The sequence below is a fragment of the Oryctolagus cuniculus genome, chromosome 12, assembly GCF_964237555.1.
Source record: "Oryctolagus cuniculus chromosome 12, mOryCun1.1, whole genome shotgun sequence".
NCBI classification, from domain to species: domain Eukaryota; kingdom Metazoa; phylum Chordata; class Mammalia; order Lagomorpha; family Leporidae; genus Oryctolagus; species Oryctolagus cuniculus.
Genome location: NC_091443.1, coordinates 107,030,930 through 107,057,128, shown reverse-complemented (window position 1 = coordinate 107,057,128; position 26,199 = coordinate 107,030,930). Strand labels below are relative to the sequence as shown.

Genomic DNA, 26,199 nt, shown 5'->3' with positions numbered 1-26,199 from the left:
CGCCCATACCCCTGCGATGGGCTTGACACCCAGCTGCACCCCGAACCCCAGCCTTCTGCTCATGCCTCCCCCCCCCCGGGAGGAGGTGGTGCTGGCTCATGCCGGGTCCCTCAGTGGACTTCCTGTCTCCTGGCTTCTGCCCTGGCCAGGGACCATTGCACGCGTTTGAGGAGGGAACCAGTGGGTAGGAGCTTTCTCCACGTCCCTCTGCCTCGCAAAGAAAGGACAGGACAGGACAGGGAAGGGAAGGGAATTCCATTTCCACTGCTCTTCATTCTTTGTCTTTTATAAAAAAAGATTTGTTTATTAATTTGTTTATTTGGAAGGTGCAGTTACAGAGAAACACACAGAGAGAAAAGGAGAGATAGATAGAGATAGAGAAAGAGAGAGAGAGAGAGATTCCATCTGCTGTTTCACTTCCTAAATGTCCACAATGGCCAGGGCTGGGCCAGCCCGAAGCCAGGAGCTTCTTCTGGGTCTTCTATGTGGGTTCAGGGACCCAAGCACTTGGGCCATCTTCCGCTACTTTCCCAGGCACACTAGCAGGGAGGTGGACCAGAAATGGAGCAGCTGAGACTTGAACCAACACCTGTATGGGATGCTGGGGTTGCAGATGGTGGCTTAACCTGCTGCGCCACAATGCCAGCCGCTATGTGATGCTTTAAAGCAAAAAAAAAATTAACATTGCTTTATGTAACATATGTAAGTTGTATGGCTTATGGTTAGTATAAAGTAGGAAGGGGACAGAAAATGACTCCTTTGAGCAACAAGCTGTCTGCGTTTTTCACAGAGCGGTGCAGTATCAGGTTCAGTCACCTCTGAAAAGTTGCGGCTGTGTATTTTAAACCCGTAGAGCAGTCACTGGCAAAATAGCTTAGAAGCCAACAGGTAGATTTAAATGGGATATTTAAAATGTGTCCAGATGTTCCTAAGGAAGGAAGGAAAGGAAGAAGTGGAGGATAAAGCACAGAGTGGGCAGTCAGAGAAAATCACAGTAAAACGGGAGGCCTAAACCCAGTGTCTCAGCAGTGATGTGCAGTAAAGTGTGCCCAGGCCTCCAGCTCAAGGCAGGAATTGTTGAGATGGATAAAAAGGAAGATTCAGCCTTGTGCTGTCTACGTGAGAGGTCCTTAAAATACAAACACACAGACTCCATATAAATACAAAGGTGCCGAGGCCAGCGCTGTGGCGCAGCAGGTTGACGCCCTGGCCTGAAGCAGCAGCATCCCATATGGGCACCAGCTCGAGTCCTGGCTGCTCCACTTCCGATCCAGCTCTCTGCTGTGGCCTGGGAAAGCAGTAGACGATGGCCCAAGTCCTTGGGCCCCTGCACCCGCGAGGGAGACCCGGAGGAAGCTCCTGGCTCCTGGCTTCGGATCGGCACAGCTCCAGCTGTTGCAGCCAATTGGGGAGTGAACCAACGGATGGAAGATTCTCTCTCTCTCTCTCTCTCTCTCTGCCTCTCCTCTTTCTGTGTAACTCTTTCAAATAATAGATAAATTAATCTTTAAAAAAATACAAAGGTGCTTCAAAAAGTAATTAGAAGGGAACCAAAAGATGAGTTTATTTTGGTGCAAAAATGTTATACTGTGTATATGAAGGGGTCTCACAAAGCTTGTAGAAATACGCATATTTTGAAAAAAACTATCCCTGGACTTCAGTTTTTTTGCACCAAAATAAACTTGTAATTCTGTTTTTCCATGACCTTTGTGAAGTATCTTCATGTAAGTTTCATGTACATGTGTGAAAAACATTTATAGTAAGCAGAAGACTGGACCAGATATTTTAATATCAAATGAAGTAAAGTTTAATGTTACGGTGTTGGTAAATAAAAAGAAAAATAATCGCATATCGTTAGAAAATCAAACCAGCAGGAGGATAACGACATTTGTAAGCGTGTGTGTACCTAACCGTAAAGCTGCAAAGTAACAGGAAGCAAAAACAGAGTTGAAGGGAGAGAGAAAGCCTTCTCCTGGGTGGAGATTTAATGACCTCCCCTTTGCAACGGATAACACAGCCACAATAAAAGTCAGTGAAATCGCTTCTTGGTCTTTTGGCTAAGATCAAGTGTAGAAGTCAGTGAAGGCACGGCTGAGGGACGGTGGCGATATCAACCACCTTGGCCTAATTGGTGTCCCAGGACACTTTACCAACAACCAGGATGCACTTCCGTCCAGACAGAGCAGGCGCTAGGCCGAGGCACGCTGCAGCCCGCAGGCTCTCTGAACACAGCAGGATTGAACTGGAACTGCACAGTGTGCCTTCAGAATCACAACAGGGCTTGTAAATACTTTGAACTGCACCATAACGAAAGCACGGCATGTTTTTAGAAGACGGTGCTTAGAGAGAGGTGTGCAGCTGTCAGCAGAGGTGCCCACCGTCACATACTCTTGAGTGTAATGCAGTTAAGGCAGAAATCAATCATGAGAAAAATCCACAAACAAACTTAGGGATGCTTATAAGAAACTCAGGAATAATACAATTTAAAACAAACATTTTAAACATCAAATGGAGGTAATGAAATCAAAACCCATGTTGTGCACCTTAAATATATAACTTTTTAGAACTCATACCTCAGAGCTTGGAGAAAAGAATAATCGTATATATCAAAATGTTTGGGGTGCAGTTAAAGCAAAACCATAAACATTAGAAAAATGTCGTCTTCGGTGCTTGAACGAATTAGGGAAGAATAAAGTGCACCCCTTCAAGTATCATCCTTCCACGTACCACCCGCGGCAGTGACAGAGAAACACTTGTGTTTGTGGAACTCTTAGGTGATGCCCCCTTCCCAAGACTGGAGTTTGATGGGAGCTAAATATGGACGTCGTTCCAAAGCATAGCTCTAGGAAATTTCCATTAATTACAAAGTAAGAGTAGTTCTAGTGGGAAAACCTGGCACACCGTGGCTGCCCAAGTGATTAAACATCCTCTGTAACGCACAAATCAGAACTGCCGGCCACCTGCGAGGCCGCAGGGAGAACACCGCTCACCCGTGTGGTGTTCCTGCCTAGGACCTGGGCTCTGACCGGGAGGAAGCAGCTGGCACACCCAGCTGTGCGACTTTGCAGAGTAACCTCTAATCTTCAAACGTCTGAAATTCATGAAAGTTAGGGGCCAGCATTGTGGCGCAGCGAGGAGCTGCCGCCTGCGACACCGGCATGCCACGTGAACACCAGTTCGAGTCCCAGGTGCCCCACTTCAGTTAGCTCCCTGCTAACGTGCCTGGGAAGGTGACCCAAACCGCTGGGTCCCTGCCAACCACGTGGGAGACCCGAATGCAGCTCCTGGCTCCTGGCTTTGGCTTGGCGCAGCCCCAACTGCCATGGCCCTTTGGGAAATGAATCAGCGGATACAAGATCTCTGTCCATCTGTCCCTCTCTCTATCTCTCTAACTCTACCTTTCAAACAAATGTCTTACAGGAAAAGAAGTAGAAACAGGAAATGTGCCGACAGGTAGCTGCAGCCTGATCCCAAACTGTGTCTAGCGTGTGTTGGTGTGAGTTTTGTGGTTTCATCGGCTGTACCCATTGACCTCAGTGGCTAAAACACTTGAGACAATTTATAATTAAAATACAATCAAATGTCACAACAGGCCTTATTTCTTGGGGATTTAATAAGACCTTGAACTTAAAAATGTTTTCTTATTGGAGAAATGATTGTCCTTAGGAAAGTGAAGTTTTGATAGTAGACAATATACCTGTAGCTATACAAACAAAACACATTTAGAGTCCTTGCAGTGGGATTTTTAAGCATTCTTCAATTTTATTTGACTTACTTGAGAGTCCAGAAGAGAGTGAGTTCCTGTCCTATTGTTCACTCACCAAATGGCTGAAATGGCTGGGGCTGAGCCAGGCCAAAGCCGGGAGCTAGGAACCCAATCTAGATCTTCCATATGGGTGCCAGGGACCCAACTGCTTGAGCCATCACCACTGCTTTCCCACTGGACGCTGGAATCGGGAGTGGGCAGGAGCTCAGACCAGGCACTGCGGCATACAGTGTGGGCATCCCAGCCTGCACCCCACCCCACGCCAAACACCTGCCTCCCGGAGGAAGCTCAGAACAGTGAACTCACTTAGGAAAATTCCTCACAGGGGGTGGCAGTACTTGGTGGACATTCGGGGGAAGTGGGCGGTCCCAGTGCCTTCGTGGGGAGCCTGGTGTGTCTGGTGACCTGTGCTCCAGCCGCAGTGGCACAGTGAGATCGCTGCAGCTGGTGGGCGCGCAGGCCGTGGTCAGCACGCATGGGGGCCGTCCTGCTCCCGTGGACACAGCAACTGGAGATGAGGAAACCTAGCAGGGGTGAGGGTCACAGGGGTGGCAGGGTGCAGTAGGAGCAGCCTGGAGAGGAACGAGGTTGGGCACGGAGGCGAGGCTGCGGGTGTGGGGGACAGGTAGAAACTGGGAAGTGAGTATGGGGGACGCTGCCCCAGCCGCTCCCAGCACCTGCAGCCCGCGGTCTCTGCTGCTGTCCCGAAGTGTGCAGCCCGGGGGCGTCGTGTGTGTGTTTCGACACAGCAGGGCACAGAGCGTCAGGCCTTCTGGCTTTCCCCGTAAATGAAAGAAAATTGTAACACCAGACATTCAAACGGCGTACGCACGGCGAAGTTCCTGTTTCTGCGCCCTTGCTCACTCCTGTTGGGGTTTTATGAGATGTGGGAAATGGACTAAAAGCATTTTTTATGGCTGGCCTCTGCTCCCGCTCCGCTCCTGCTCACCTGTGAGAGCGGTCTGCCGCGAGCGGAGAAACCAGCAATATTAGGGCGCATTAACGCCTCTGAGCACGGCAAATGAACACCTCGGCGCAGCCACGCTTCAGCATGGCGTTGTGTTCCCCGACAGATAACTTGCTCTCTCCTGGACCATAACAACATAGCTCAGCAGACCCCTGTGTCATTAAAAAAAAAAAAAAAAGTGTGCTTCAGGTGTGGCAGTCTCTTGTCAACACACACTTCCCAGCTTCCCAGCAGTCCCACCCCGGCTGTTGATCTAGGAAAATGTGTGTAGCGTTTCTGCACCCGCACACCCGCACACGTGTGCACGCACACACAGGCGTACACAGCCAAGCCCCTCCAGCATTGATGTGGGCGGCCTTATCCACGAATAACTCAAAATCCCTAAACAGCACACACGTCCATCGGCACGGGCAGTGATAAACTGCATGGCGTCCGTGCCACGGGCTGCTCGTCAGCAAGAGAAAGGGACGGACTGTGGAGAGCTCAGCGGTCACTCAGAATCCCTGGGGACATTTTTCAGAACGAAAAAGAGCCAGACGCAAAAGGCTGCCTGCTGTATGATTCCAGTCATTTTAATTCTAGGAGCGGGGGCCCCAGGGGGCGAGAGGGCGCACAGGCTCCCTGGGGCGATGAACTTGTCCTGGGCCATGGTCCCCGTGGTTCCTCCGCAGACACAAGCGGTTCTCAACGTTCTTGAAGGCACGCAGTTTAAAAGGGTGTGTGTCGCCATAAAGTTTATTTTTTTTAAATTAACTTTTGCAAAATGTTGTCAATTGGTGAGACTAGGCAAAAGGTATACTTCTTCACCCCGGATTTAGGAGGTGGAGACAAAGACACTTCCCCAGAGACAGCTACTGGGAAACGGGGGTCCCCCTCACCCCCTGCAGAAAGATGACACACGCAGTCTGAGGCCAGCTGGCAGCAGGTGACCCTTGTCCTGGGGGGTCAGCCCTGCACCCAGGTCCCTGTCCTCTGACCCACCCTGCCCCCACCCTCCCTCTTTCCTTAGGTCATGGTAACTCACTCAGTTCTGAGTGACTCTCAGGCAAGGGCTAGGCTCGGCCTCACAGGGGTGGCGAAGGCGACACGGGTGGCGGAGGCAACACGGGTGGCGGAGGCGACACGGGTGGCGCCTGCTCTCAAGAAGCTTAGAGTCCAGCCAGCTGGCACCCACAGCCCTGGCCACCCCGTGTGTTCCCATGTGGCTGCTCCCCCTCTAACAGCCGTGGCCGTGCTGCAGCAGCAACGCTGGAGCCTGCAGAGCAGCAGACTTGACCGTCTGGCCCTTCCCAGAACGGGTTCCTCCAGTGCTGGGCCCAGGCCACAGGCAGACTCAGGAGGCAGAGACACATGAACAGCAAGTCCAGGTGGAGAGGGCTTCCCGGAGGAGGAGGCACTGGGAGCCAGGCCTCCGGACCAGTCAGGCAGGTGGAGATTGGAGGGAGCGGGGTGGCGAGGGACTGGAGCAGGAGGCCTGGGAGAAAACCACCCTTGGGCTCTTGAAAATCCCCGGTGGAGGGGAGGGGAGGAAAGGGCCGGCCGCCGCGCAGCCGTGCGGAGAGCAGAAGGCCCAGGCCTGCGAGGTGGAGGGGGTCTGTGCCTGCAGGCCCAGGCCCAGGCCGGAGGCCGGTGCTTTTGTCCCCACCTTGCCTTGAGCCCAGGGAGGCGCCACCCTGACTTGGGGCGGGGCTGGGGCGGGGGGGTGGGGGTTCCTGCCCGGCTTCCAGGGCAGAGCCTGAGCCAGGCGCGTGGGCGCAGACTGGAATCCTGGGTGCATCCCTCCCACAGCTGCTGGAGGGGAGTGAGGCCCAGGTGTTTGGCAGCCTTGTGCGCGTCACACACAGTGCAGCGGGCACTTGTCACTGTAGGAAAACAGGTACAGCATCTTTCTGAAAACTGCTTATTTGCTGCCTCCAGGTAATTGGTGTAAGTCTGACTTCCGTGTGGATCCCATTACTCACATTTGTCCAGTGGTTTCATTGCTGGGTGGGTGTTTGTCCAAACTTTGCCAAAATGTGAGCTGCCGCTCGTGAGGCCGTGCCGCGTCGCTGCCACTGTGCCCATCCCAGCCGAGCGCGGAGGAGCCGCCCACGTCCACGTGTTCCCTTCCACCCCACACGCTCGCTGTCCGCCACTCTCGATGGCCTTCTCAGAAGTGTGCTTTTCTGTATTTGAGAAGCAGAGAGACAGAGCCCCCCTATGCTGCTGCACCCCCCAGAGGGCCACACTGGTCACTCAGTCCAGGTCTCCCTCGTGCGTGAGGCCTGGTTACGGTTCGGTGCCAGGGACCCAGCTACTCGGGCCATTGCCTGCTGCCTCCCGGGGTCTGCGCCGGCAGGAAGCTGGGACCGGAAGCCTGGGCCAAGAGTCAGACCCGGGTATTCCTCCTCGGACGTGGGTGCCTTAGCCACCAGGCCAGATATCATGAATCCCCCTCGCTGTGGTACAAGTTTGCTAGAACAAAGACTCGGACTCAGGAGTGAGGCTGTCTAGAGTGAATTCCTGGCTCTGCCGGCCTGTGCTGGCAGTCTCGGCTCTCAACTCCAAAAACAGGGAACCCGGGACTGCCGCTCTGTGGGCACGCCGTGTGGTTGAGTGAGTTAATCTGTCGAAGCTGTTAGTGTGAGATCACGTTCATTGCTGCTGCTGTTATACTACTGCCTCCCTCACCACTGGGTCTCCGGAAGAAACCCCCAAGCAGTGACCGCAGACGTTATCCGTGCCGGACTCAGAGGCCTGAAGCCGTCGGGGAGGGCTAAACCGCCAGCTGGGGAGCCTGCCTTCCGTGCTGGAGTACCTCTGTCCAAGTCCAGGTGCCGCTTCCTCTCCCAGCCTCCTGCTCATGCGCACCCTGCGAGATGGCAGTGAAACTCAAGTGCTTGGGCCCCTGCCACCCACATGGAGTTCTGGGTTCCTGAATTAGCCTGGCCCAGCGCCAGATGTCATGGGCATTCGGGGAGGGAACCAGCAAATGGAAGATACCATATTATCTCATTCTGTCTCTGTCTCTGTCTCTCTCTCCCCCCATTCCTGTTGTCTCTCTCCCTTTCAAATACATAAAAGCAAAAAAAAAAAAAAATTGAAAGACAATTTAAAAAAGACAGGGGTGGGCACTCGTGCAGTGCCCTCCCTTCTCACCCAGGTGGTGTCAGAGGTAACTGAGTAGGACATTGAGGTTTTACTCCCTGCCCAGCAGTAGGAAGTGCCCCGCAGGCTCGCCAGAGACCCTGTGAGAAGCCCAAATCTGCACCCCCACCCAGAAATAATGAGACTGCTCCCACCGCTCTTCTCGGGGGTGGGGTTGGGAGGGGCCGTGTGGGACGCCTGCTGTCCGTCCATCCCTCTCTCCCTCCCTCCCTTCGAGCTGTGTGAGGAGCAGCAAGAAGCCAGCCCTGGGTGGCAGTGCCAGTGCAGGGCCAAGTCAGGAGCCGAGTCCCTGTCCCCACGAAGTCACAGGGCAGCACCCCCCATGTCAGTGAATGCCAGGTGGGAAGCCTGACTTCCTCCGCCACCTGATAACGAGGAGGCTCCGAGCTGCAGGGCTTCAGAGCTCTGCGATCCAACCTCCTGAAAACCCTCAGGACATGACCATGAAGAAGCCGTTCCCAGAGCAGGAGCCAGGAGCACCTCAGCCCGGATGCCAAGAGGCTACCCAGATGTTGCTGTTGTCTCACAAAGGTGTTAGAGGCACCACCGTAAAAGCACGTCAGCTTGCAGTTACAGATGCGCTTCAAGAAAACGAAGAGGGACCGGCACTGCGGTACAGTGGGTTACAGCCCAGCCTGCAGCGCCAGCATCCCATGGGGGCACTGGTTTGAGTCCCGGATGCTCCTCTTCTGATGCAGCTCTCTGCTATGGCCTGGGAAAGCAGTAGAAGATGGCCCAGGTCCTTGGGCCCCTGTGCCCACGTGGGAGACCCGGAAGAAGCTCCTGGCTCCTGGCTTCGGATGGGCCCAGCTCCAACCATGGAGGCCATTCGGGGAGTGAACCAGCGGATGGAAGACTTCTCTCCCTGTATCAACCTCCCTCTGTAGCCCTACCTCTCAAATAAATAAATAAAATCTTTAAAAAATGAAAATAAAATGAAGAAATGGAAACTCTCAGCAAAGATGTAGAAGGTACAAAGAATAACCATGAACAAAACTAGTTCTAAAAAATATAAGCTGACCGCCTGCGGCGCTGGCACACCAGGTTTTAGTCCCAGTCGGGGCATCGGATTCTGTACCGGTTGCCCCTCTTCCAGGCCAGCTATCTGCTGTGGCCCAGGAGCGCAGTGGAGGATGGCCCAAGTGCTTGGGCCCTGCACCCCATGGGAGACCAGGAGAAGCACCTGGCTCCTGGCTTCGGATCAGTGCGCTGTGCTGGCCACGGCGGCCATTGGAGGGTGAACTAACAGTAAAGGAAGACCTTTCTCCCTGTCTCTCTCTTTCACTGTCCACTCTGCCTGTCAAAAAAAAAAAAAAAAAAAAATATATATATATATATATATATATATATATATATATATATATAAAAGCTGAAATGTTGAAAGTCAGGGAATGTGTTCAACAATAGAATTAAGACAAAAAAGATGAAGGAATCAATGAATTTGGAGTTAAAATCGTCAGAACTGCCCAACCTGAAGAACAGAGAAAATAGACCAAAAAACAGAAACAGTCGAACAGTCCTGGGGGCTGATGGAGCTATGACAGAAGACCAAGCATTCATGTCCTGACTCACTGGAGGAGAGGAGAAAGGACAGGCCCGAAAAATGACCAACAACTGCCGTTGCCCCACAGTAGGCAAAAAGTATGAATGTGTTAACTCCAGGGACTGAGCAGACTACAAGTCAAATGAGAGACTTAAGCCATAACATATCAGTTACTACATTAAACGTAAATGGTCTACTTTATGTATGATTGCCAAAAGCAGGAACAACCAAGATATCCCTTCCTGAGGAATGGTTGCACTTGAGTACAACCCTACCGTGAAATACTGTTGACACTCCCAGCAGCTTGATAGACCTCAAGGGCATCGTGCGAAGTGAAAAAAGCCAGTCATATAGCCAGTGATTGCATCCGCAGCATTCTCGAAATAACAAGACGGTGTATGACGATGGAAAGTGGGTCGGGATGGCCGGTGGTGAGCTGAAGGTGTGAGTGGGAAGGAATAGTTCTGTGTCTTGGCTGCGCTGATGGTGCGCAGCTTACACACTGTGATAAGATGACGTAGAACTCACACACGTTCTACCTGGATTTGCTGTAGTACTCGATTAGGAGAGAGCTTCAGGAGGCTCGTGGGAAGCAGAGTTAAAAGATAAGTGTGTTTCCACGAACTACCCGTGGAGACCCTACAGAAAATGAAACCACTGGAAGAGGGTTGGGTAGGGCATGCCTGGGACTGCTCTGTCATTTTTTATTTATTTACTTATTTTGCCATGTCCTGTTCGTCTGTAATTGTTTTAAAGAGTTGAAAAAGGAAAACTCACGGACACTAAGCTGGTAGAACTCACACCTCACCCGTGCCCTAATCCAGCGTTCTTTCAGCATCGGGCGGGCGGCCCGGCTGGATCTGCCACCACCCAGAGGCCAGTGGCCCGTGGAGGGTGCACGTCTGTTTTCCTTAGGGAACCTCACTCCGTTCCCTCCTGACGCGTGCCTCTTTCTCTTTAACAAAGCCAGTTCCATTTATTTATTCCTCGAAGTTTAAATCCTCAAGGGGCACAGTGTCCCACGGCCTTTGCAGAAGGCTGTGCCCCAGTGTGTCGCGGGCCACGCCACCGCTCCCTTCCCTGAGATGACGCTGGCTCCTGGGTTTGCACCAGGACTCTCTGTGTTGGTCTTTGCTTCGTACACATAAGCGCATCTCGTGTCCCCTAGCCAGGGGAAGGCAGCTCTGCAATTCCAAACCCACCAGCTTCCAGTGCTGGCTCTGCAGTGACCTCACTGGAAGGCCCGGCAAGTCCCTGCATCTCCCGGAAGCTCTCTTTCCTTACCTGTAAAATGGAGACAGAGGAGAGCACTATGTTAGTAGGATCGTTCATTCTTTAAAAAAAAAAATGTTAAGTGTCTGCAGTGTCCAAGAACCTGTACACTGGGTACAGGGGAAAGCAGTGGGTGGACTACACCTGTCTGACACAGATGGGAGTCGTGTTTGCTGTGCAGCAGGGGACTGAAGAAGCAGTCAGATGCCGTAGGGGTGGGCCTCATGGTGCAGGGGGTGAGCCTCTACGTGGGATCCCACACTCCACGCTGGAGGGTCCAGTTCTTCCCCTCCAGCTTCCTGCTAGTGCATGCTGGGATGCAGCAGAGGATGCCCCACGTGCTTGGTTCCTGCTGCCCGTGTGGGAGACCAGGATGGAGTCCCTGGCTCCTGGCTTTGGTCTGGCCTAGCGCTGGCTATGGTGGGCATTTGGGAAGTAGAACAGCAAGGGTGTGAGTGTACATAACTACAAGAAAGGATATTTTTACTATTTCTACAGTGAAGTCATGATAAGCGAGGAGATACATATGTTTACCCTGATTTGTTTGTTTATTTATTTATTTGGACAGGCAGAGTAGACAGTGAGAGAGAGAGAGACAGAGAGAAAGGTCTTCCTTTTTCCGTTGGTTCACCCTCCAATGGCTGCCACGGCCGGCGCACTGCGCCGATCCAAAGCCAGAAGCCAGGTGCTTCTCCTGGTCTCCCATGCAGGTGCAGGACCCAATGGCTTGGGCCATCCTCCACTGCACTCCAGGGCCATAGCAGAGAGCTGGACTGGAAGGGGAACAACCGGGACAGAATCCGGCGCCCCAACCAGGACTAGAACCTGGTGAGCCAGCGCCACAGGCGAAGGATTAGCCTAGTGAGCTGCGGCGCTGGCCTACCCTGATTTGAACATTACAGTTTATACCCATATGGTAGTCCGTGAATCTGTGCAATTTCTGTGTCCATTTGTGTGAGTTAAAGTGTTTTTTAAAAGAAGGAGACACATTTGTCCTTATGGTACTGGAGCTTGTGTTTTACCAGGTTAGTGGGTCTTCTGTAGTTAATTGTCCAGTTACTGTTGTAATACAGGCCATGGAGAAGAAATGCAGGCTCCCAAGTCAGGAGCTTCGGGAAACTTCTCTGGGAAGTGCTGCCTAAACAGGTGCTGCAGGGTGGAAGGCGGAGATGAGGGCCAGGCCACGTAGAGGGACCAGGGCCCAAGAAAACTCTAGGGTGGGGAAGAGCTTGTGGGGTTCAGTGCACCCAATGAGGGCCGCTGAGGCCAGACCCGGTGAGCCGCAGGCAAAGGGGCCTGCTGTAGAGGGCGGGAGCGCGCGGGGCTTCGTAGGCTGAGTTCAGGGAATGAAGCTTGAATCCCGAGTGTAGTGAGACGCTGCTGAACAGTGACAGCCGCACGATGCACCTGCTCCGGCAGACTGGAGAGGGCAGATGTGGAAGCCCGAGAGACCAGTCAGGGTGTCGGCCAGAACGGTACAGGAGAGAGGTCGTGGCCCCGTGGACCGTGAGCGTGGCAGCTGAAGTCCAGAGTGAAGATGTACTTAGGGTGTGTCACTGGAAGGTCTTGCTTCCTGGATACGGAGGACAAGGCAGCATCTGCAGGGTTTTTTTGTTTTTTGACAAGCAGAGTGGACAGTGAGAGAGAGAGACGGAGAGAAAGGTCTTCCTTTGCCGTTGGTTCACCATCCAATGGCCACTGCAGCCAACGTGCTGCGGCCGGCGCACTGCGCTGATCCGATGGCAGGAGCCAGGTGCTTCTCCTGGTCTCCCATGGGGTGCAGGGCCCAAGCACTTGGGCCATCCTCCACTGCACTCCCGGGCCACAGCAGAGAGCTGGCCTGGAAGAGGGGCAACCAGGACAGAATCCAACGCCCCAACTGGGACTAGAACCCGGTGTGCTGGCGCCACAAGGTGGAGGATTAGCCTAGTGAGCCGGAGCGCCAGCCGTGGGTTTTGTTTTTAAAAGATTGATTGATTGATTGATTTAGAAAGAGTGAGTGAGAGAATCTTCCATCTGCTGGTTTCACTCCCCAAATGGCCTCAATGGCTGTGGCTGGGTCAGGCCGAAGCCAGGAGCCAGGAGCCAGGAGCTTCTTCTCGGGTCTTCCACGTGGGTGAAGGGGCCCAAGGACTTGGGTCATCTTCCGCTGCTTTCCCAGGTGCATTTACAGGAAGCTGGATTGGAAGTGGAACAGCCAGGACTCAACCGGCGCCGATGTGGGATGTCGGTGCTACAGCCTGCAGCTTTACCCACTACGCCACAGCGCCGGCCTGGGGCCTGTGGAATTTTGCAGCTGAGAGGACGATAGCGCCATTTTCAAAGATCAGGAAAATAGGAGTTGAGCAGGTTTGATAAGAGAAACCCCACATATAGTTAAGGAACATTCTTTGTGGATGGGATCTTGAATGAGAACTTTGAGCAAAAAGGATTTTTTTTTTTTTTTTGCTTGATAGTTGGTTTAGGAGTTTTCCGCTTGGTGACAGGAAGCCTCCACATTCTCACCATTTCCACCCTTCCTCACGCACACTCTGGGTTTCCCACCCTGCCCATTGGCCCCAGTGGCTTCTGTTTTTCAGACGGCATAGTTGGAGTCTCCACAAGATGATGTCAGCCGTTCCGGTCCACCATGCCCAGTGCACGGTGCACGGTGCACATGCAGAGCCTCCGGCTTGAGCTGTGTCCCTGGGAGCCTGGCCGTGACAGGCAGGCATATCAGATGCGTGGAAGCTGGGAGGCATAACCGTTATTAGGAGTGAGACAAGCAGGGCCATGAAGGACCTCGGTGGGCTGGATCGAGTTGGGAAAGAACCAGCTGCAGGGTCCAGAGTGGTCTCTGTGATGTCAGTGGCAAAGTCCCAGGGTCTCTTACGGGAGGTTTCACCCAGAGACAGCGGTGATCTCAAGTGTGAGGGTGAGACGTGGGCTCCGAGCAAGCCCCCTGGCGTGCTAGGATTGGACGGCCCCCAGAACAGGTTTGCCATCCCACGGGAGAGCCCGGTCCACGGGAGGGGAGAGGGATTGGAGTCCGTGCCGTGAGGGGCTCAGCAGGTGCCGGAGCGGCTTTGCAGTCTTGAGCGGTCGGCCCAGGGAAGGGAGAGCAGGGCCCGGAGCAGGGCCAGACGTTACCTTCACGGACGGTCGGTGAGGGTCGGAGAGCTCCGTGTGCTGCCACACTGAAATGCAGGAGTCTGGTGTTGTTCCAGGGGCTGACCCAGCCGCTGGCCGGGGGCTGCCCGACTCCAAGCCTCTGGTCCCTGCTCAGGCCCTCCCTCTAGTGTCCTTCCACACGGTGGTGCCCTCCGCGCAGGTGTCAGGTTCTGCTTTGTTTTTAACCTTGACTTCCACGGCTTAACTGCTTCCTGGCTGACATCATGTACCTTCCTCCCTTGTGTTTCACTGGTTCTCACTGTTTCCGGGTTCTTGCTGATACTTAAGATGGCTGCCGATGTCTGCTTCCTGCCCGCGTGCACTCTGGGGAGCAGCAGGTGGTGGCCCAGGTGCTTGAGCCCCTGCCGCGGACGTGGGGGACCTGGATCGGATCTGTGGCCCCTTGCTGTTTTGGCCATTTAGATGGCGAACCAGCAGTTAGAAGATACCTGTCTCTCTCTCCCTCTCTCTGTTTCTCTCTTACTCTGCTTTTCACATAAATAAAATAAAATCTTATCTGTCAACAGACTCAAGGGCTTACCCATGTTAGAAATGGTCATTATTTAGGATAAATTTTCCATTCCTTTGCCATTTCCTTTTATATATTTTTAAAGATTTATTTATTTGAAAGGCAGAATGACCGAGAGGGAGAGACCGAGAGAAAGAGGGGGAGGTTCACTCCCCCAAATGCCCGCGTTAGCCAGGGCTGGGCCAGATAGAAACAGGAGCCAGGAGCTCCATCCAGGTCTCCCACGCGGGTGCAGGGGCCCAAGCACTCGGGCCGTCCTCTGCTGCTTTCCCAGGGGCATTAGCCGGGAGCCGGATCTAAAGTGGAGCAGCTGGGACTCAGACCGGCGCTCTGTGGGATGCCTGTGACCCCAGTGGCAGCTCAGCCTGCTGCTATGTTTTGAAGCCAAGTTAATACGGTAAATGTCTTTCCACAGTTCTGTGTTTATGCATAACACAGCGTGAACGTGAATGTTTTATAAACTGTCAGTGGCAAACAGACTGTTGTATGTGTGGTGCCAATCCAGCTACAGGAAGTGAAGTGATGCCAGCAGTGTGGGAACCCACGCCCACTGCCAGCACCCCTCCCTGTGTGTGGCCCTCTTTCCTCTCTTTTTTTTTTTCCCGTGCTCTAGTGCTGCCTGACAGGTGGATAGGTGTTTTTTTTCTTGTTTTTTTTTGTTTGTTTGTTTTTTACAGGCCGAGTTAAACAGGAGAGACAGAGAGAAAGGTCTTCCTTCCGTTGGTTCACCCCCCAAATGGCTGCTACAGTCGGCGCTGCGTCGATCCAAAGCCAGGAGCCAAGTGCTTCCTCCTGGTCTCCCATGGGGTGCAGGGCCCAAGCACTTGGGCCATCCTCCACTGCCTTCCCGGGCCACAGCAGAGAGCTGGCCTGGAAGAGGGGCAACCGGGACTAGAACCTGGCGCCCTGACCGGGACTAGAACCCGGGGTACCAGCACCGCAGGCGGAGGATTAACATAGTGAGTTGTGGCGCCAGCCGACAGGTGTTTTCTAAACAGTCTCCTGTTGGTTCTCCTGTTGTGCCCGGACCATTGTGAGCACACCGCAGAACTGGGAAGTACATAAACCCAGCTTCAGAATACTAAAAGTCTACCATGTTGAATTACCACTGACCACCAATTTAATTTTCTCTCTGATGGCGTCACGTTATGGAACAGTGGGTTTATATCGCAGATAAAAACACACGTCTGTGTGGCAAGCTAGGATGCAGAAGTGCCTGAAACCTGCGTGGGGGGAGGGGGCAGAGTCCCAGCAAGGCCTCTAAAAGTGATAGTGACCTTTAATTTCATTTTTGCAAAAAGATGTCTTCCGGCTCTGGCAGCCTCCGTGTTCCCTGGGAGGGCCCGGCCTCTGGACCTGGGTTTCCTAAGAGAAGATGGACAGACTCGATTCTGCCTCTTTCTGACTCTACACCGTGTGACCTGCGTACGCAGTATCTCCTGAGAGGAGGAGGAACCCTTCAGGAACAGTGCGTGCGTGAGGAGCAGGCATGGTGCATCCCACGCTGGATGCCTGACTTTGAGTCCTGGCTCCGCTCCCTGCTCCAGCTTCGCGCTAACACCGACCCTGAGAGACGGCAGGACCCCTGCCTTCCACGTGGGGGCCTGGACTGAATTCTGCCTCCTGGCTTCGACCTGACCCAGCCCTGCTATTACAAAGCATCCGGGGGGGTGAATCAGCAGATGAGAGATCTTTCGAGATCCATCTCTCCCTCTCCCCCCCTGCTTTTCAAATAGATAAATAACTGGTATTTTTGGAAAGAAGATGTAAGTGAAATCATCTTGTAATTTGCTGCTATTTTAAGGTTACAATAGTCTAAGAAAATATTCCAAAGGAAAAACCTTCCATTCATTTGAAAAGAAAAAGTGTGGTTTCCGACGTTTGCCTCGGGGGTGACGGCTTCAAAGGGGCCTCGGGCTCCGTGGCTCTGTCTTTCCCTGGCCCGGCCACGGCCACAGCCACCGCAGCAGGAGGTACCGCGTGCTGGGAAGGTAACCCTCCCTCGGCCCCCGCAGACCACCCAGCGCAGACTCTGGTAAGCCAGGTGTGCGGCAGAGCAGGCCGGCGGGCGGAGAGGGCGGGCGGCGCTGGACCGCAGCTGTGCTGGAGTGAGCTCCGAGTCACGTGCTGATGCAGACGCAGACAGCAGCCCTCGGGAAGGTGTGCATTTCATCTGAGAAAGGTGTCTCCACGGAGCGGGCTGCCCACGAGTCACTTTACCTCCGGGAGGTAACAGCGATAGCACAGGAGCAGGGCGCGGCGCGCTGTGCACGGAGTATCCCTTACGGCGCGCCCCGCACGCCGCCGCCCTCGCCACCGGAAAGCCTGTTGCGTCTCCAAAGATCAGCTCCCCTCTCCTCAGCTCTGGCCTTCCTGGGTGAAACACAGGTTGTCCTCTTCCAGCACTGCTGTGGATCTCTCAGACTGCCAGAGGGCGCACCTGCACGGGAGCGGGAACAGGACCTCTGGGCCGCTTCCGTACAGTTCTGCAAAATGGCTTCAGCAGCAGTGACCCTGAGCCCTGGGTTCTGGGCAGCGAGGGGCCCAGCGTGCAATACTGCAGTTAGAAGTAAACAGAACCGGCTGAAAGAGTAGGGTGCCTTGGCAGAATCAGACGGGGGGCTCGCAGAGTGTTGGAAAGTAGGAGATCCTGATGAGGAAGGAAGAGACTTGGGAGCCCAGGTACAAGGCCCCGGAGTCAGTGAGCCTGACGGGGCAGGAGGCCTTGGGCTGCAGCTCCACGTTCCTGCCCACTCACTGGAGACGGTTTTCAGTTTGCATTTGCTTTCCGAGAAACTGACAAAATGGTGTTCATGGCATTGATGGCAAAGCCCAGCGAAGCGGGAGTGAAAAGCGGCAGCCGTGAGCCAAGAACAACACTGCGTTCACTGTCTTGGGGCAGAGAAGAAATGTCGTTTGGTCCCCAAGCTGCATCTCCGGTTCCTGAGTCGTTGGTGTAGTATTCGTCTCCATTTCCGAGGTTGATGTATGTTTTTCACCCAGAACTATCCCAGCAACCCCTCCGTATCTTCTAGTCTTTTGCCCGGGAGTCCCTGGTTTTGCACAGAGCAGGCGTCAGGAGGGCAGTGTTGGCCTGTGGTGGGCTCCACCTCCCTCCCCGTGACGGGGCTCCTCCACAGTCCCCAGTGAGTTGGCGTGGAGGAAGGGACGTGGGGTGCAGAGCCCACCAGGCCAGGCGCAGGTCCCGCTCCCCCACAGCCAGCTGTGAGATTGGGCCTGTTGCTTGCAAGCCTTGAACTTGGGTTTCTCAGCCTGAAGACAAATATTAATTTTTATTTACTAGAGAGACACAGAGTTCCTGTCCTATTCCTAAAATGCCTGTGGCAGCAGCCAGCACTGGGTCACACTGAAGACAGGAACGGGGAACTCAGGCTAGGTGTCCCCAAGGGTGGCAGGAACCACTCACTTACACCCTCACACCACCTCCCAGGAGCCACAGTCACGGGAAGCTGAATTGGCTGGGGGTGGAGCGGGGACTCAGACCCAGGCACCCCGAAGTGGGTTGTGGGCCTATGAACCAGCACCTTAACCACCAGACCAAATACCCACCCCATTCTGTAAGAATGAAGAGAGATGAAATAGGAATGCTGAGTGACTCAGCATGGTGGGAAACCCCAATGAGCAGTGGTCTGCATCCTTCCCGGCCCACCGCAGAAGTGGTTTGTAACGAGTAATAACGTCATAGCAGGTGAAGGTGCATAGGACTAACCGTCCCACAGTGCAGTGGCATCTGCGTCCCCGTGTCTGCCTTGGGCTTCCACGGTCGGTGTCACATCCTGCGGCTGCCCTCCTCTAGAAAGGCTACCGCTGGCCAGCGCCGCGGCTCACTACGCTAATCCTCCACCTAGCGGCGCTGGCACACCGGGTTCTAGTCCCATTCGGGGCGCCGGATTCTGTCCCGGTTGCCCCTCTTCCAGGCCAGCTCTCTGCTGTGGCCAGGGAGTGCAGTGGAGGATGGCCCAAGTGCTTGGGCCCTGCACCCCATGGGAGACCAGGAGAAGTACCTGGCTCCTGCCTTCGGATCAGCGCGGTGCACTGGCCGCAGCGCACTGGCCATGGCGGCCATTGGAGGGTGAACCAACGGCAAAAGGAAGACCTTTCTCTCTGTCTCTCTCTCTCTCACTATCCACTCTGCCTGTCAAAAATAAAAAAATAAAAAATAAATAATAATTAAAAAAAGAAAGGCTACTGCTTCCCTCTTTAATTTTGCTCCCCTCTCCTACAAACCATGAAGTCGGCATCGTAGGGCCCGAGGGTAGCTGGAGGTCACCCTGCTAACCTTGGCCGTGTCTCAAGGTGCAGCGATTTCTTTATCTTTTCCTTTTTCCCCCAAAATAAACATACCCTTTTAATTCAGTTTTTCACAGGTTTTTGGGGTACCCTCATGTGTTCAAGTGTCAGAAGAGCAAGTGATTAAATAGATGACGTTAATTTTGGATCTCAGAAGTTGTTATTATTTCTTCTTGATTCTCAACTGCATTCCTGAAAGGTGCCGTTGCTGGATAAAACCCTTGCAGATAAGCGAGAGTCTCCTGAGTCATCGCGCAGCTGTGTGTCTGCCTAGTGTTGTATTTGAAATGCTTCATGATGAGAAGCAGCGCTAGGCTGCTGGGGAGAAGAGGAGCGTGAAAATGAGCGGTGGGCGGGCACGTTTCCCAGAGACGCCGTCCTCGTGTTCTTCCTGAAGTGTACAAGGGAGAGAGGAAGCTGTGTCTGTAGCAGAGTGATGGAGTGAGCTTTAAAATGTGGACGGGCGCTGGCATCTGCCGCAGGGAACACTCCACCTGGGGCACCCCCCCATCACAATGCCTGGGTTTGAGGTGCACCTGCCGCCCAGCTCCAGCTGTTTGCTAATGCGCACCTTCGGAGGCAGCGGGTGGTGACTGTGCCATCCACGAGAGGCCCAGACTGAGTTCCTGGCTCCCAGCTCCCACCTGGCCCCGCCATGGCTGCCATTGGCATTTGGGGACTGAACCAGCACGTGAGAGATCCCGTGTGTGTGTGTGTGTGTGTGTGTGTGTGTGTGTGTGTGTGTGTGGAGTGAGTATTTGACCCAGCAGTCAGGATAGCCTCGTGCATATCAGAGCGCCTGGTTCAGCATCCAGCTCCAGCTCCGGCTGCCGCTCCCCACTTCACCCTGGAAAGCAGCTGTGATGGCTCAGGTAGCTGGGCTCCTGCCACCCGGAGGGCGTGAGTTCCCGGCTCTTCAGGGAATTTCTTGAGTGAGTTTTAAAGCATGGGTGGCCAGCTAAGAAGCTTACATCCCTGGGCCGGCTTTGTGGCCTGGTGGGTAAAGCCACTGTGGGAGGGAGACCAGATGGAGCTTCAGCCTGGCCCAGCCCCCACCATCATGGACGTTTGGGCAGTGGGAGGTGGAACCAGCAGGTGGAAGATTCTGTCTGTCTCTCACCCATTCACTCACTCTCTCTCACTCTGCCTTTCAAAAAAATAAAATCTTAAAAAAATATAACAGAAGAAAAGGAAGACATAGGGCCCAAGAACTAAGGGACTGTATCCCAGGTAGGCGGTGAAGGGCGTCTCCAGGTGGGAGCAGCCGGGCCAGTGCAGGACAGGAGGCGGCACATCTCGAGAAGAGGCCGCCACTGGAGGAAAAGAATTGACGTACACCCCACATTATGTGACATTAGTCTTTCTGCTTCAGGGAACATGGTATGTGTGTGTGTGCGATACTTACATAGCAAGTGAATGCAGAAAAAGGAAAAGTCGTTAAATATCTGTGTGTTCCTGCAACTCTTCTTTACCTGTTTCCGTGTTATTTGAAATATTTTAAAATATGAATGTAAAAAACAGCCAAGAAAAGAGAAAAAACAGACTACAGTGACAGTCCCCGATGTGTCTGAACTTAGGGGGAAAGACTGACAGTGGGTTAGTGAGACGTGCGCCATAGGAGACGCAGCATATACAAGAATGTAGGCGTGACCATCCACGAGCGGGGTTAGCTGTGTGGGTCTGCCCGGTCACACTGGGGGACACCACGGCTGTGCCGTGTGCCAGGCGCCCTGCCTCCCTCTGCGTGTGGTTGGACACAAAGATGACTGACACCAGCTGGCTGCCTGGCGGCTGGGTTGAACTCTGTGTGTTGATAAAGATCCTCACTTGAGCCAGGTGGTCTTGTGTTCCCGCCTCTGGTAGATCTGGACAAACAGAGTGGGGATGACGCAGAGGCTGCTGCCCAGGAGCCCGCGGGCAGCTGCGGGGTTTCCCGGGTCTTTCCCCGTTTGTCTTCCGTGAACTGCACACTGGTCCTGGGAGGCCATGGGGACGCTGGTTCGTCTTGTCTGCTCCACTTCTCTTTTTCTTTTTTACAGATTGATTTATTTATTTGAAAGGAAGAGCTCTTCTATCTGCTGGTTCACTCCCCAAATAGCTGCAACAGCCAGTGCTCGGCTAAGCGAGTCCAAAGCCAGGAGCCAGGAGCTTCTTCCCTGTCTCCCATGTGGGCCATCCTCTGTTGCTATCCCAAGCACATTAGCAGGGAGCTGGATTGGAAGTGGAGCAGCCCAGACTTGAACCAGTGCCCATATGGGATGCCAGCATGCAGGCGGCAGCTTAGCCTGCTACACCACAGTTCCAGCCTCTGCCCCACTTCTGATCCAGCTCTCTGCTAATGCACCTGGGCCTGGCACATCCTAGCTGTTGCTAACTCTGCCTTTCAAATAAATAAATAAATCTTTAAAAAAGAGCTTACTCTAACGAAAAAATAATGCCAGATCATCAGATATTTTCTGAGCCCCTATAATTTTACTGTAATTTATCCAATAGAATAAATCTCGAGTAATTACCATGTGTCTACGCATGTGCTAATAAGCATTTTAAATGCATTGGCTTGTGTAATCCCCGCAAGGACCTATGATAGAGGTATTGTCAGCAGCCCTGTTTTATGGATGAGAAAGTTGGAGTCTGGGGGTTGTAACCTGCCCAAGGTCACGCAGGTAGTGAGGGCACCGCTGAGGTCCGGACCGGCAGTCGAGCTTCTGTACGTCTCAGTCCGTCCTTTACAGAATTTCAGAATTATTTATGACTGCAGAAGCGCTCGAGCCCTCCCCGTCCGCTGGTGGCTTCGCCGCGGCACATTGACTGTAGTGTTTCTCTTCTAGGTTTATATTCCAGACGAAAATAATGCTATTTTGGGAAGAAATACAAATAAACAAGTTTTTGAAGGCTTGACGACTGGACTTCTCAAAGTGAGTGCTGCGGTTTTTGGCTGCCTGATTGCCAATCGACCAGATGGGAACAGCCGGCCAGCGACACCAAAAATATCAACACAGGAAATGAAAAGCAAACCCTCCCAAGGTGATGCTTTTAACAGTCGAGTTCAGGACCTCATCAGGTAAGGCTTGCTGGGTTTCTTGTTGACGACTTAAGACGTAGAACTTGGTTCTCTGCTTGAAAAATTACCTTACAGTCATTTTGCCAGTGATTCTGGCCAATGCCATTCACAGATTCCTAGGAGAGGATCTAGCACATTGTGTAGAGAGAAGGGAAAATTCTTGGAATTAGAAGCAATGTAACTGGAGCTCAGCGTGCCGATCTCTGTCCTTAGTCGTACGACGTTAGCCCATGTAGCATCAGAGCTGGTACCACTTTCTTGATGTCACCTCTTTTGGACTCAAGGAGAGAATTTCTGAGACTCCCGCTATCTCCTTTCTTGTTAAAAACCTGGTTCAGGCCTAACACAGCAACCCTAGTGACCCACTGTGGCGGGGAGGGTGCATTGTGTGCGAAGTGCTGCAGTGGGAGTTTCACAGCCCTGGAGGCGGGGCTTTCCGTGCACCCTTCGTAGATGCGGACAGTGCACAGAGGGGGCCAGTGCCTAGCTGGAGATTACCCCGTGCAGTAGGTAGGCGCAGGCGCAGGTGCAGGCGGGAGAGCGGCAGCTGGAGTTCCGACACCTGTTCAAGGTCAGCCCTGCTTCCTCCTGAGGTCCCTTTTCCCCAGGGAAATTTACTCCCTGCTCGGGCATCTGAATTCTTTCTCCCTTGTGAAGCTGGAACCAGGCACGACATTTAATTTCCCAACAGCGCTCCATCTGGTGTTCATCAGTTACCTGTCCCACCTGCAGCGGCTCTGCTGTGGTCCGCCCTGGTCTGGCTGCCGGGCCCACGCATCCTGCTGTGCTCTGGAGCTTGGATGGGTTCATCGGAGGAGAATGCCTCCCTGCGTTTGTGTCTTTCACAGTTCATAAATTCCCTCGGCGTCTTGCAGCGCTCGCTTGGGAGCGGCTGTTCATTCAGCGTCTCCCCTGCCCTGGGTGGCTGTGCTCGCGGGTCCGCCGGCTGCCCGCCCCCTTCCCCTGAGCATATTTACTGCCAGAGAGCAGCAGGCCCTTCGGGTGCACAGCCATTTATCTTACAGCACTTGACTCTTAGCCTCGCTGGCCTTTCTCTTGGTCGCTTGATCCCATTCAATTTCCTCACGTCCTTCTGGCCACGGAGAACTCGGCCGCCTTGGCTGATGAACACCGGCGTGGGGTGCAGCCGACCAGGCCGCTCGGCCATGTGCCCCGGCTGTGGGAGGCGGGAAGGTGGCCGGGCGCTTCATAGCAGCTCCGCCGTGCCTTCCAGGGCTGGGCCGTGCGTTGCCGCCGGTGCTGACACACTTGCCAGGTCCTTGTAGAGGGAGAAGGCGCCGGGGGAAAGCAGCAGTCGTCAAATGTCCCACCAGCCAACGCACGTGACCTTGAGAAATCATTAATAAACACGTGTCACAAACCCGTGCTGCCCTTTCTTCGGGCACGATGGCTTCCTTCCTGCCAGCTGGTGCTGGCCTTGGGGGAGCCTGTGTGGAGCAGCCCAGGCCACACCCATCATCATCCCCTGAACCTCACCCCACGCCCTGCCGCAGCCTGCACCTGGACCTCGGTGTCAGCTGCACAGTGGAAGGGCGAGGGGTCCACACGGTCTGGGAGCTGTTCTCCGGCCCAAAGTCCCGAGACAGGGCCGAGGCAGAGCCTGAGCCGTCCAGCACAGGGGAGCTGACACGGTGGGGGAACTCACTCTCGCCGCTTCCCGCAGCTCAGCCAGCTTCGTGGACCTAAGAGACTCTTGGACATACGCAGCAAAGTATGGTCTCCTGGACTCACTGTATCTTTTTAAAGATTTATTTTATTTACCTGAAAGGCAGAGTTAGAGAGAGAGGGAAAGATAGGGAAGAGATACTCCATCCGCTGATTCTCTCCCCCCAAATGGCTGCAACAGTCAGGGATAGGCCAAGGCAGAAGCCAGGAGCTAGGAGTATTTTCCAGGTCTTCCACATGGGTGCCAGGACTCAAGGATTTGGCCACCTTCCTCTGCTTTCCCAGGCACATTAGCAGGGAACTGGATCAGAAGTGGAGCAGCCAGGACTTGAACCAGTGCCTGTATGGGATGCTGCAGGCAGTGGCTTTTACGCCACAGCATCAGCCCCATGGGCCCATGTTGTGGCAGACACTTCCCGAAGGTCCTGGGATACAAAAGGGAGTAAAAAGACCTCTCGCAGCTCGTCCAGCCAACGTCCTTCGACCATGAAGCATTGGAACTTTTCTGTAAAATGAAAATGTTGGCAATTACAGTGTTTAGCGCAGTTCTAGGAAAGCAATACTGTTTGTGGAACAGAAGCAAATCTCAATCTGAAAAAAATACTGACTTGAAATTTGCTCAGGAAATGGATTCACGCTGGGGTTCCATCATTTTTTCACCGTGTTCCCTTTAGAAGTCTCTCAAACAGGGAGATCTTGTGGCACGGCCGGGAGGCAGGGGGTGGGTGTCAGTCACTGTCGGCAGGGTTTTGGAATCGGGCCTTCTCGGCACAAGGCAGGCACAAAAGGAACAGCTATGAAACCGCACTTCTGGCTGGCACTGTCCAGGCACCAGGCCCTGGCCACACGTCTGGCTGCCGCCCCTCGGGCTGTGGGAGCTCGAAGCTGACTGCATCATCTCTCCACCCCAAGGAGGCCTCCTCTGGCGCCCTCTGTGCTCATCAGTGGCCCTGGTGCCCGGTCAGTCGGTTAGGCCAGCAGCTCTGTGTTGTCAGAGATTCCCCAGTCACCTGACAAAGTCCCAGCCAGGAGAGGCTCCGGCACGTGGCGATCGTCTCCTGGTAACTCGCTCTCCGGCTTGTCACCTTGCCTCCATCAGTGCTCGTGCAGGCCAGGAGTTCAGGCTCCCTTGCAACAGCAGATGGTGCGTCTGTCCTTCCCCTTAAACATAGCATCTTTTTTCCTCATTATAAAACTAGTAAGTAGGGGCCAGCTCCATGGTGTGGCACATTAAGCCACTGCCTGCAACACCAGCATCCCAGATGGACGCCGGTTCAAGTCCCAGCGGCTCTAGTTCTGATCCAGCTCCCTGCTAATGGCCTGGGAAAGCAGTAGAAGATGGCCCAGGTGCTTGGGCCCTGCACCCATGTAGACCTGGAAGAAGCTCCTGGCTCCTGGCTTTGGCCCAGCCCAGCCCTGGCTGTTGCTGCCATCTGGGGAGTGAACCAGTGGATGGAAGATGGTTTTTCTATCTCTTGGTAATTCTGCTTTTCATATAAATAAAATAAATCTTTTAAAAAGAAAACTAGTAAGTAGGGGCAGGTGTTTGGCCTCACTCTTTTGTCCTATTCATGGTGCCTGGGCTCGAGTCCTGGCTCTGCTCCTGATCCCAGCTCCCTGCTGGTGCACTCTGGGAGGCAGCGATGATGGCTCACGTACTTGGGCCCCTGCTCCCCACACGGGAGGCCTGGATGGAGGTCCAGGCTCCAGCTCCAGCTCAGTGCAGGCCTGGCCTCTCTCGGCATTTGGGGAGTGAACCAGAGGACAGGAGCTCTTGGTCTGCCTGGCCAGAAACATTAATTCTTTTTTAAAAAAAGTACTGTGAACTTAGAAAAACAATTTGGGAAACACAGAAAGACGCAATGGATTTTTTAAAAGACATAATAGTTATCTCTAATCCTGTCACCCAAAGACGATTACTGGGTCTGTGCTTTTTGGGCACACATATGTGATCGTTATATTAAAATATTACAGTACTTCCATATACTGTTGTATCTTACTCATTTTTCCAGATCAGCAGGAACGTGCAGGCTAATCTTCGCTGGCCTGCAGGTTCTCCATGACATGGCAGTGATTTGCTTCAGGTCGCATTATTACTCGTTCGGGTGTGCTGCAGTTTTTTGAATTTGTATTTTGTTTTTGTTTTTGCTTGACTTTTACAGAAAACACTGATGAATACCTTTATGTGCTCTTGTTTTCATGTAACATTATTTTCTTATGATAGATCTTGAGAAGTAAAATTTCTATTTTTTTTTTCAATTTATTTGAAAGAGTTACAGAGAGAGAAGAGGAGCAACAGAGAGGGAGCTGAGAGCAACAGAGAGAGGGAGATTTTCCATCCGCTGGTTCACTCCCCAGTTGGCTGCAGTGCCCAGGAGCCAGGAGCTTCATCCTAGGCTCCCACATGGGTGGCAGAGGCCCAAACACTTGGACCATCTTCCACTGCTTATCCCAGGCTATTAGCAGGGATAATAGGACCCATAAGGATAAGGATAGGACCCCTAAGGGATGCACGTGTAACAGGCAGCGCCTTTACCTGCTAAGCCACAATGTGAACCCCAAGAGAAGTAGAATTTCTGGGTCAAAGAATATGCATTAAGAATTTTGGGGGCCGGCGCTGTGGCACAGTGGGTTAAAGCCCTGGCCTGCAGCGCCGGCATCCCATATGGGCGCCGGTTCTAGTCCTGGATGATCCTCTTCCAATCCAGCTCTCTGCTGCGGCCTGGGAAAGCAGTAGAAGATGGCCCAGGTGCTTGGGCCCCTGCAC

At 53.5% G+C, this 26,199-nt stretch overlaps 1 protein-coding gene across 7 annotated transcripts in view; it reads left to right on the top strand.

Moving 5' to 3' along the window:
- Positions 1-26,199, top strand: part of SCAPER (S-phase cyclin A associated protein in the ER) — a 439,677-nt gene that overhangs the window by 351,069 nt on the left and 62,409 nt on the right. For all 7 annotated transcript variants that reach the window (XM_070054635.1, XM_051834595.2, XM_070054632.1 and 4 more), the window contains one exon: positions 21,514-21,746. In XM_070054635.1, coding sequence (XP_069910736.1) covers positions 21,514-21,746 — 233 coding nt within the window. The remainder of the gene's footprint in view (positions 1-21,513; positions 21,747-26,199) is intronic.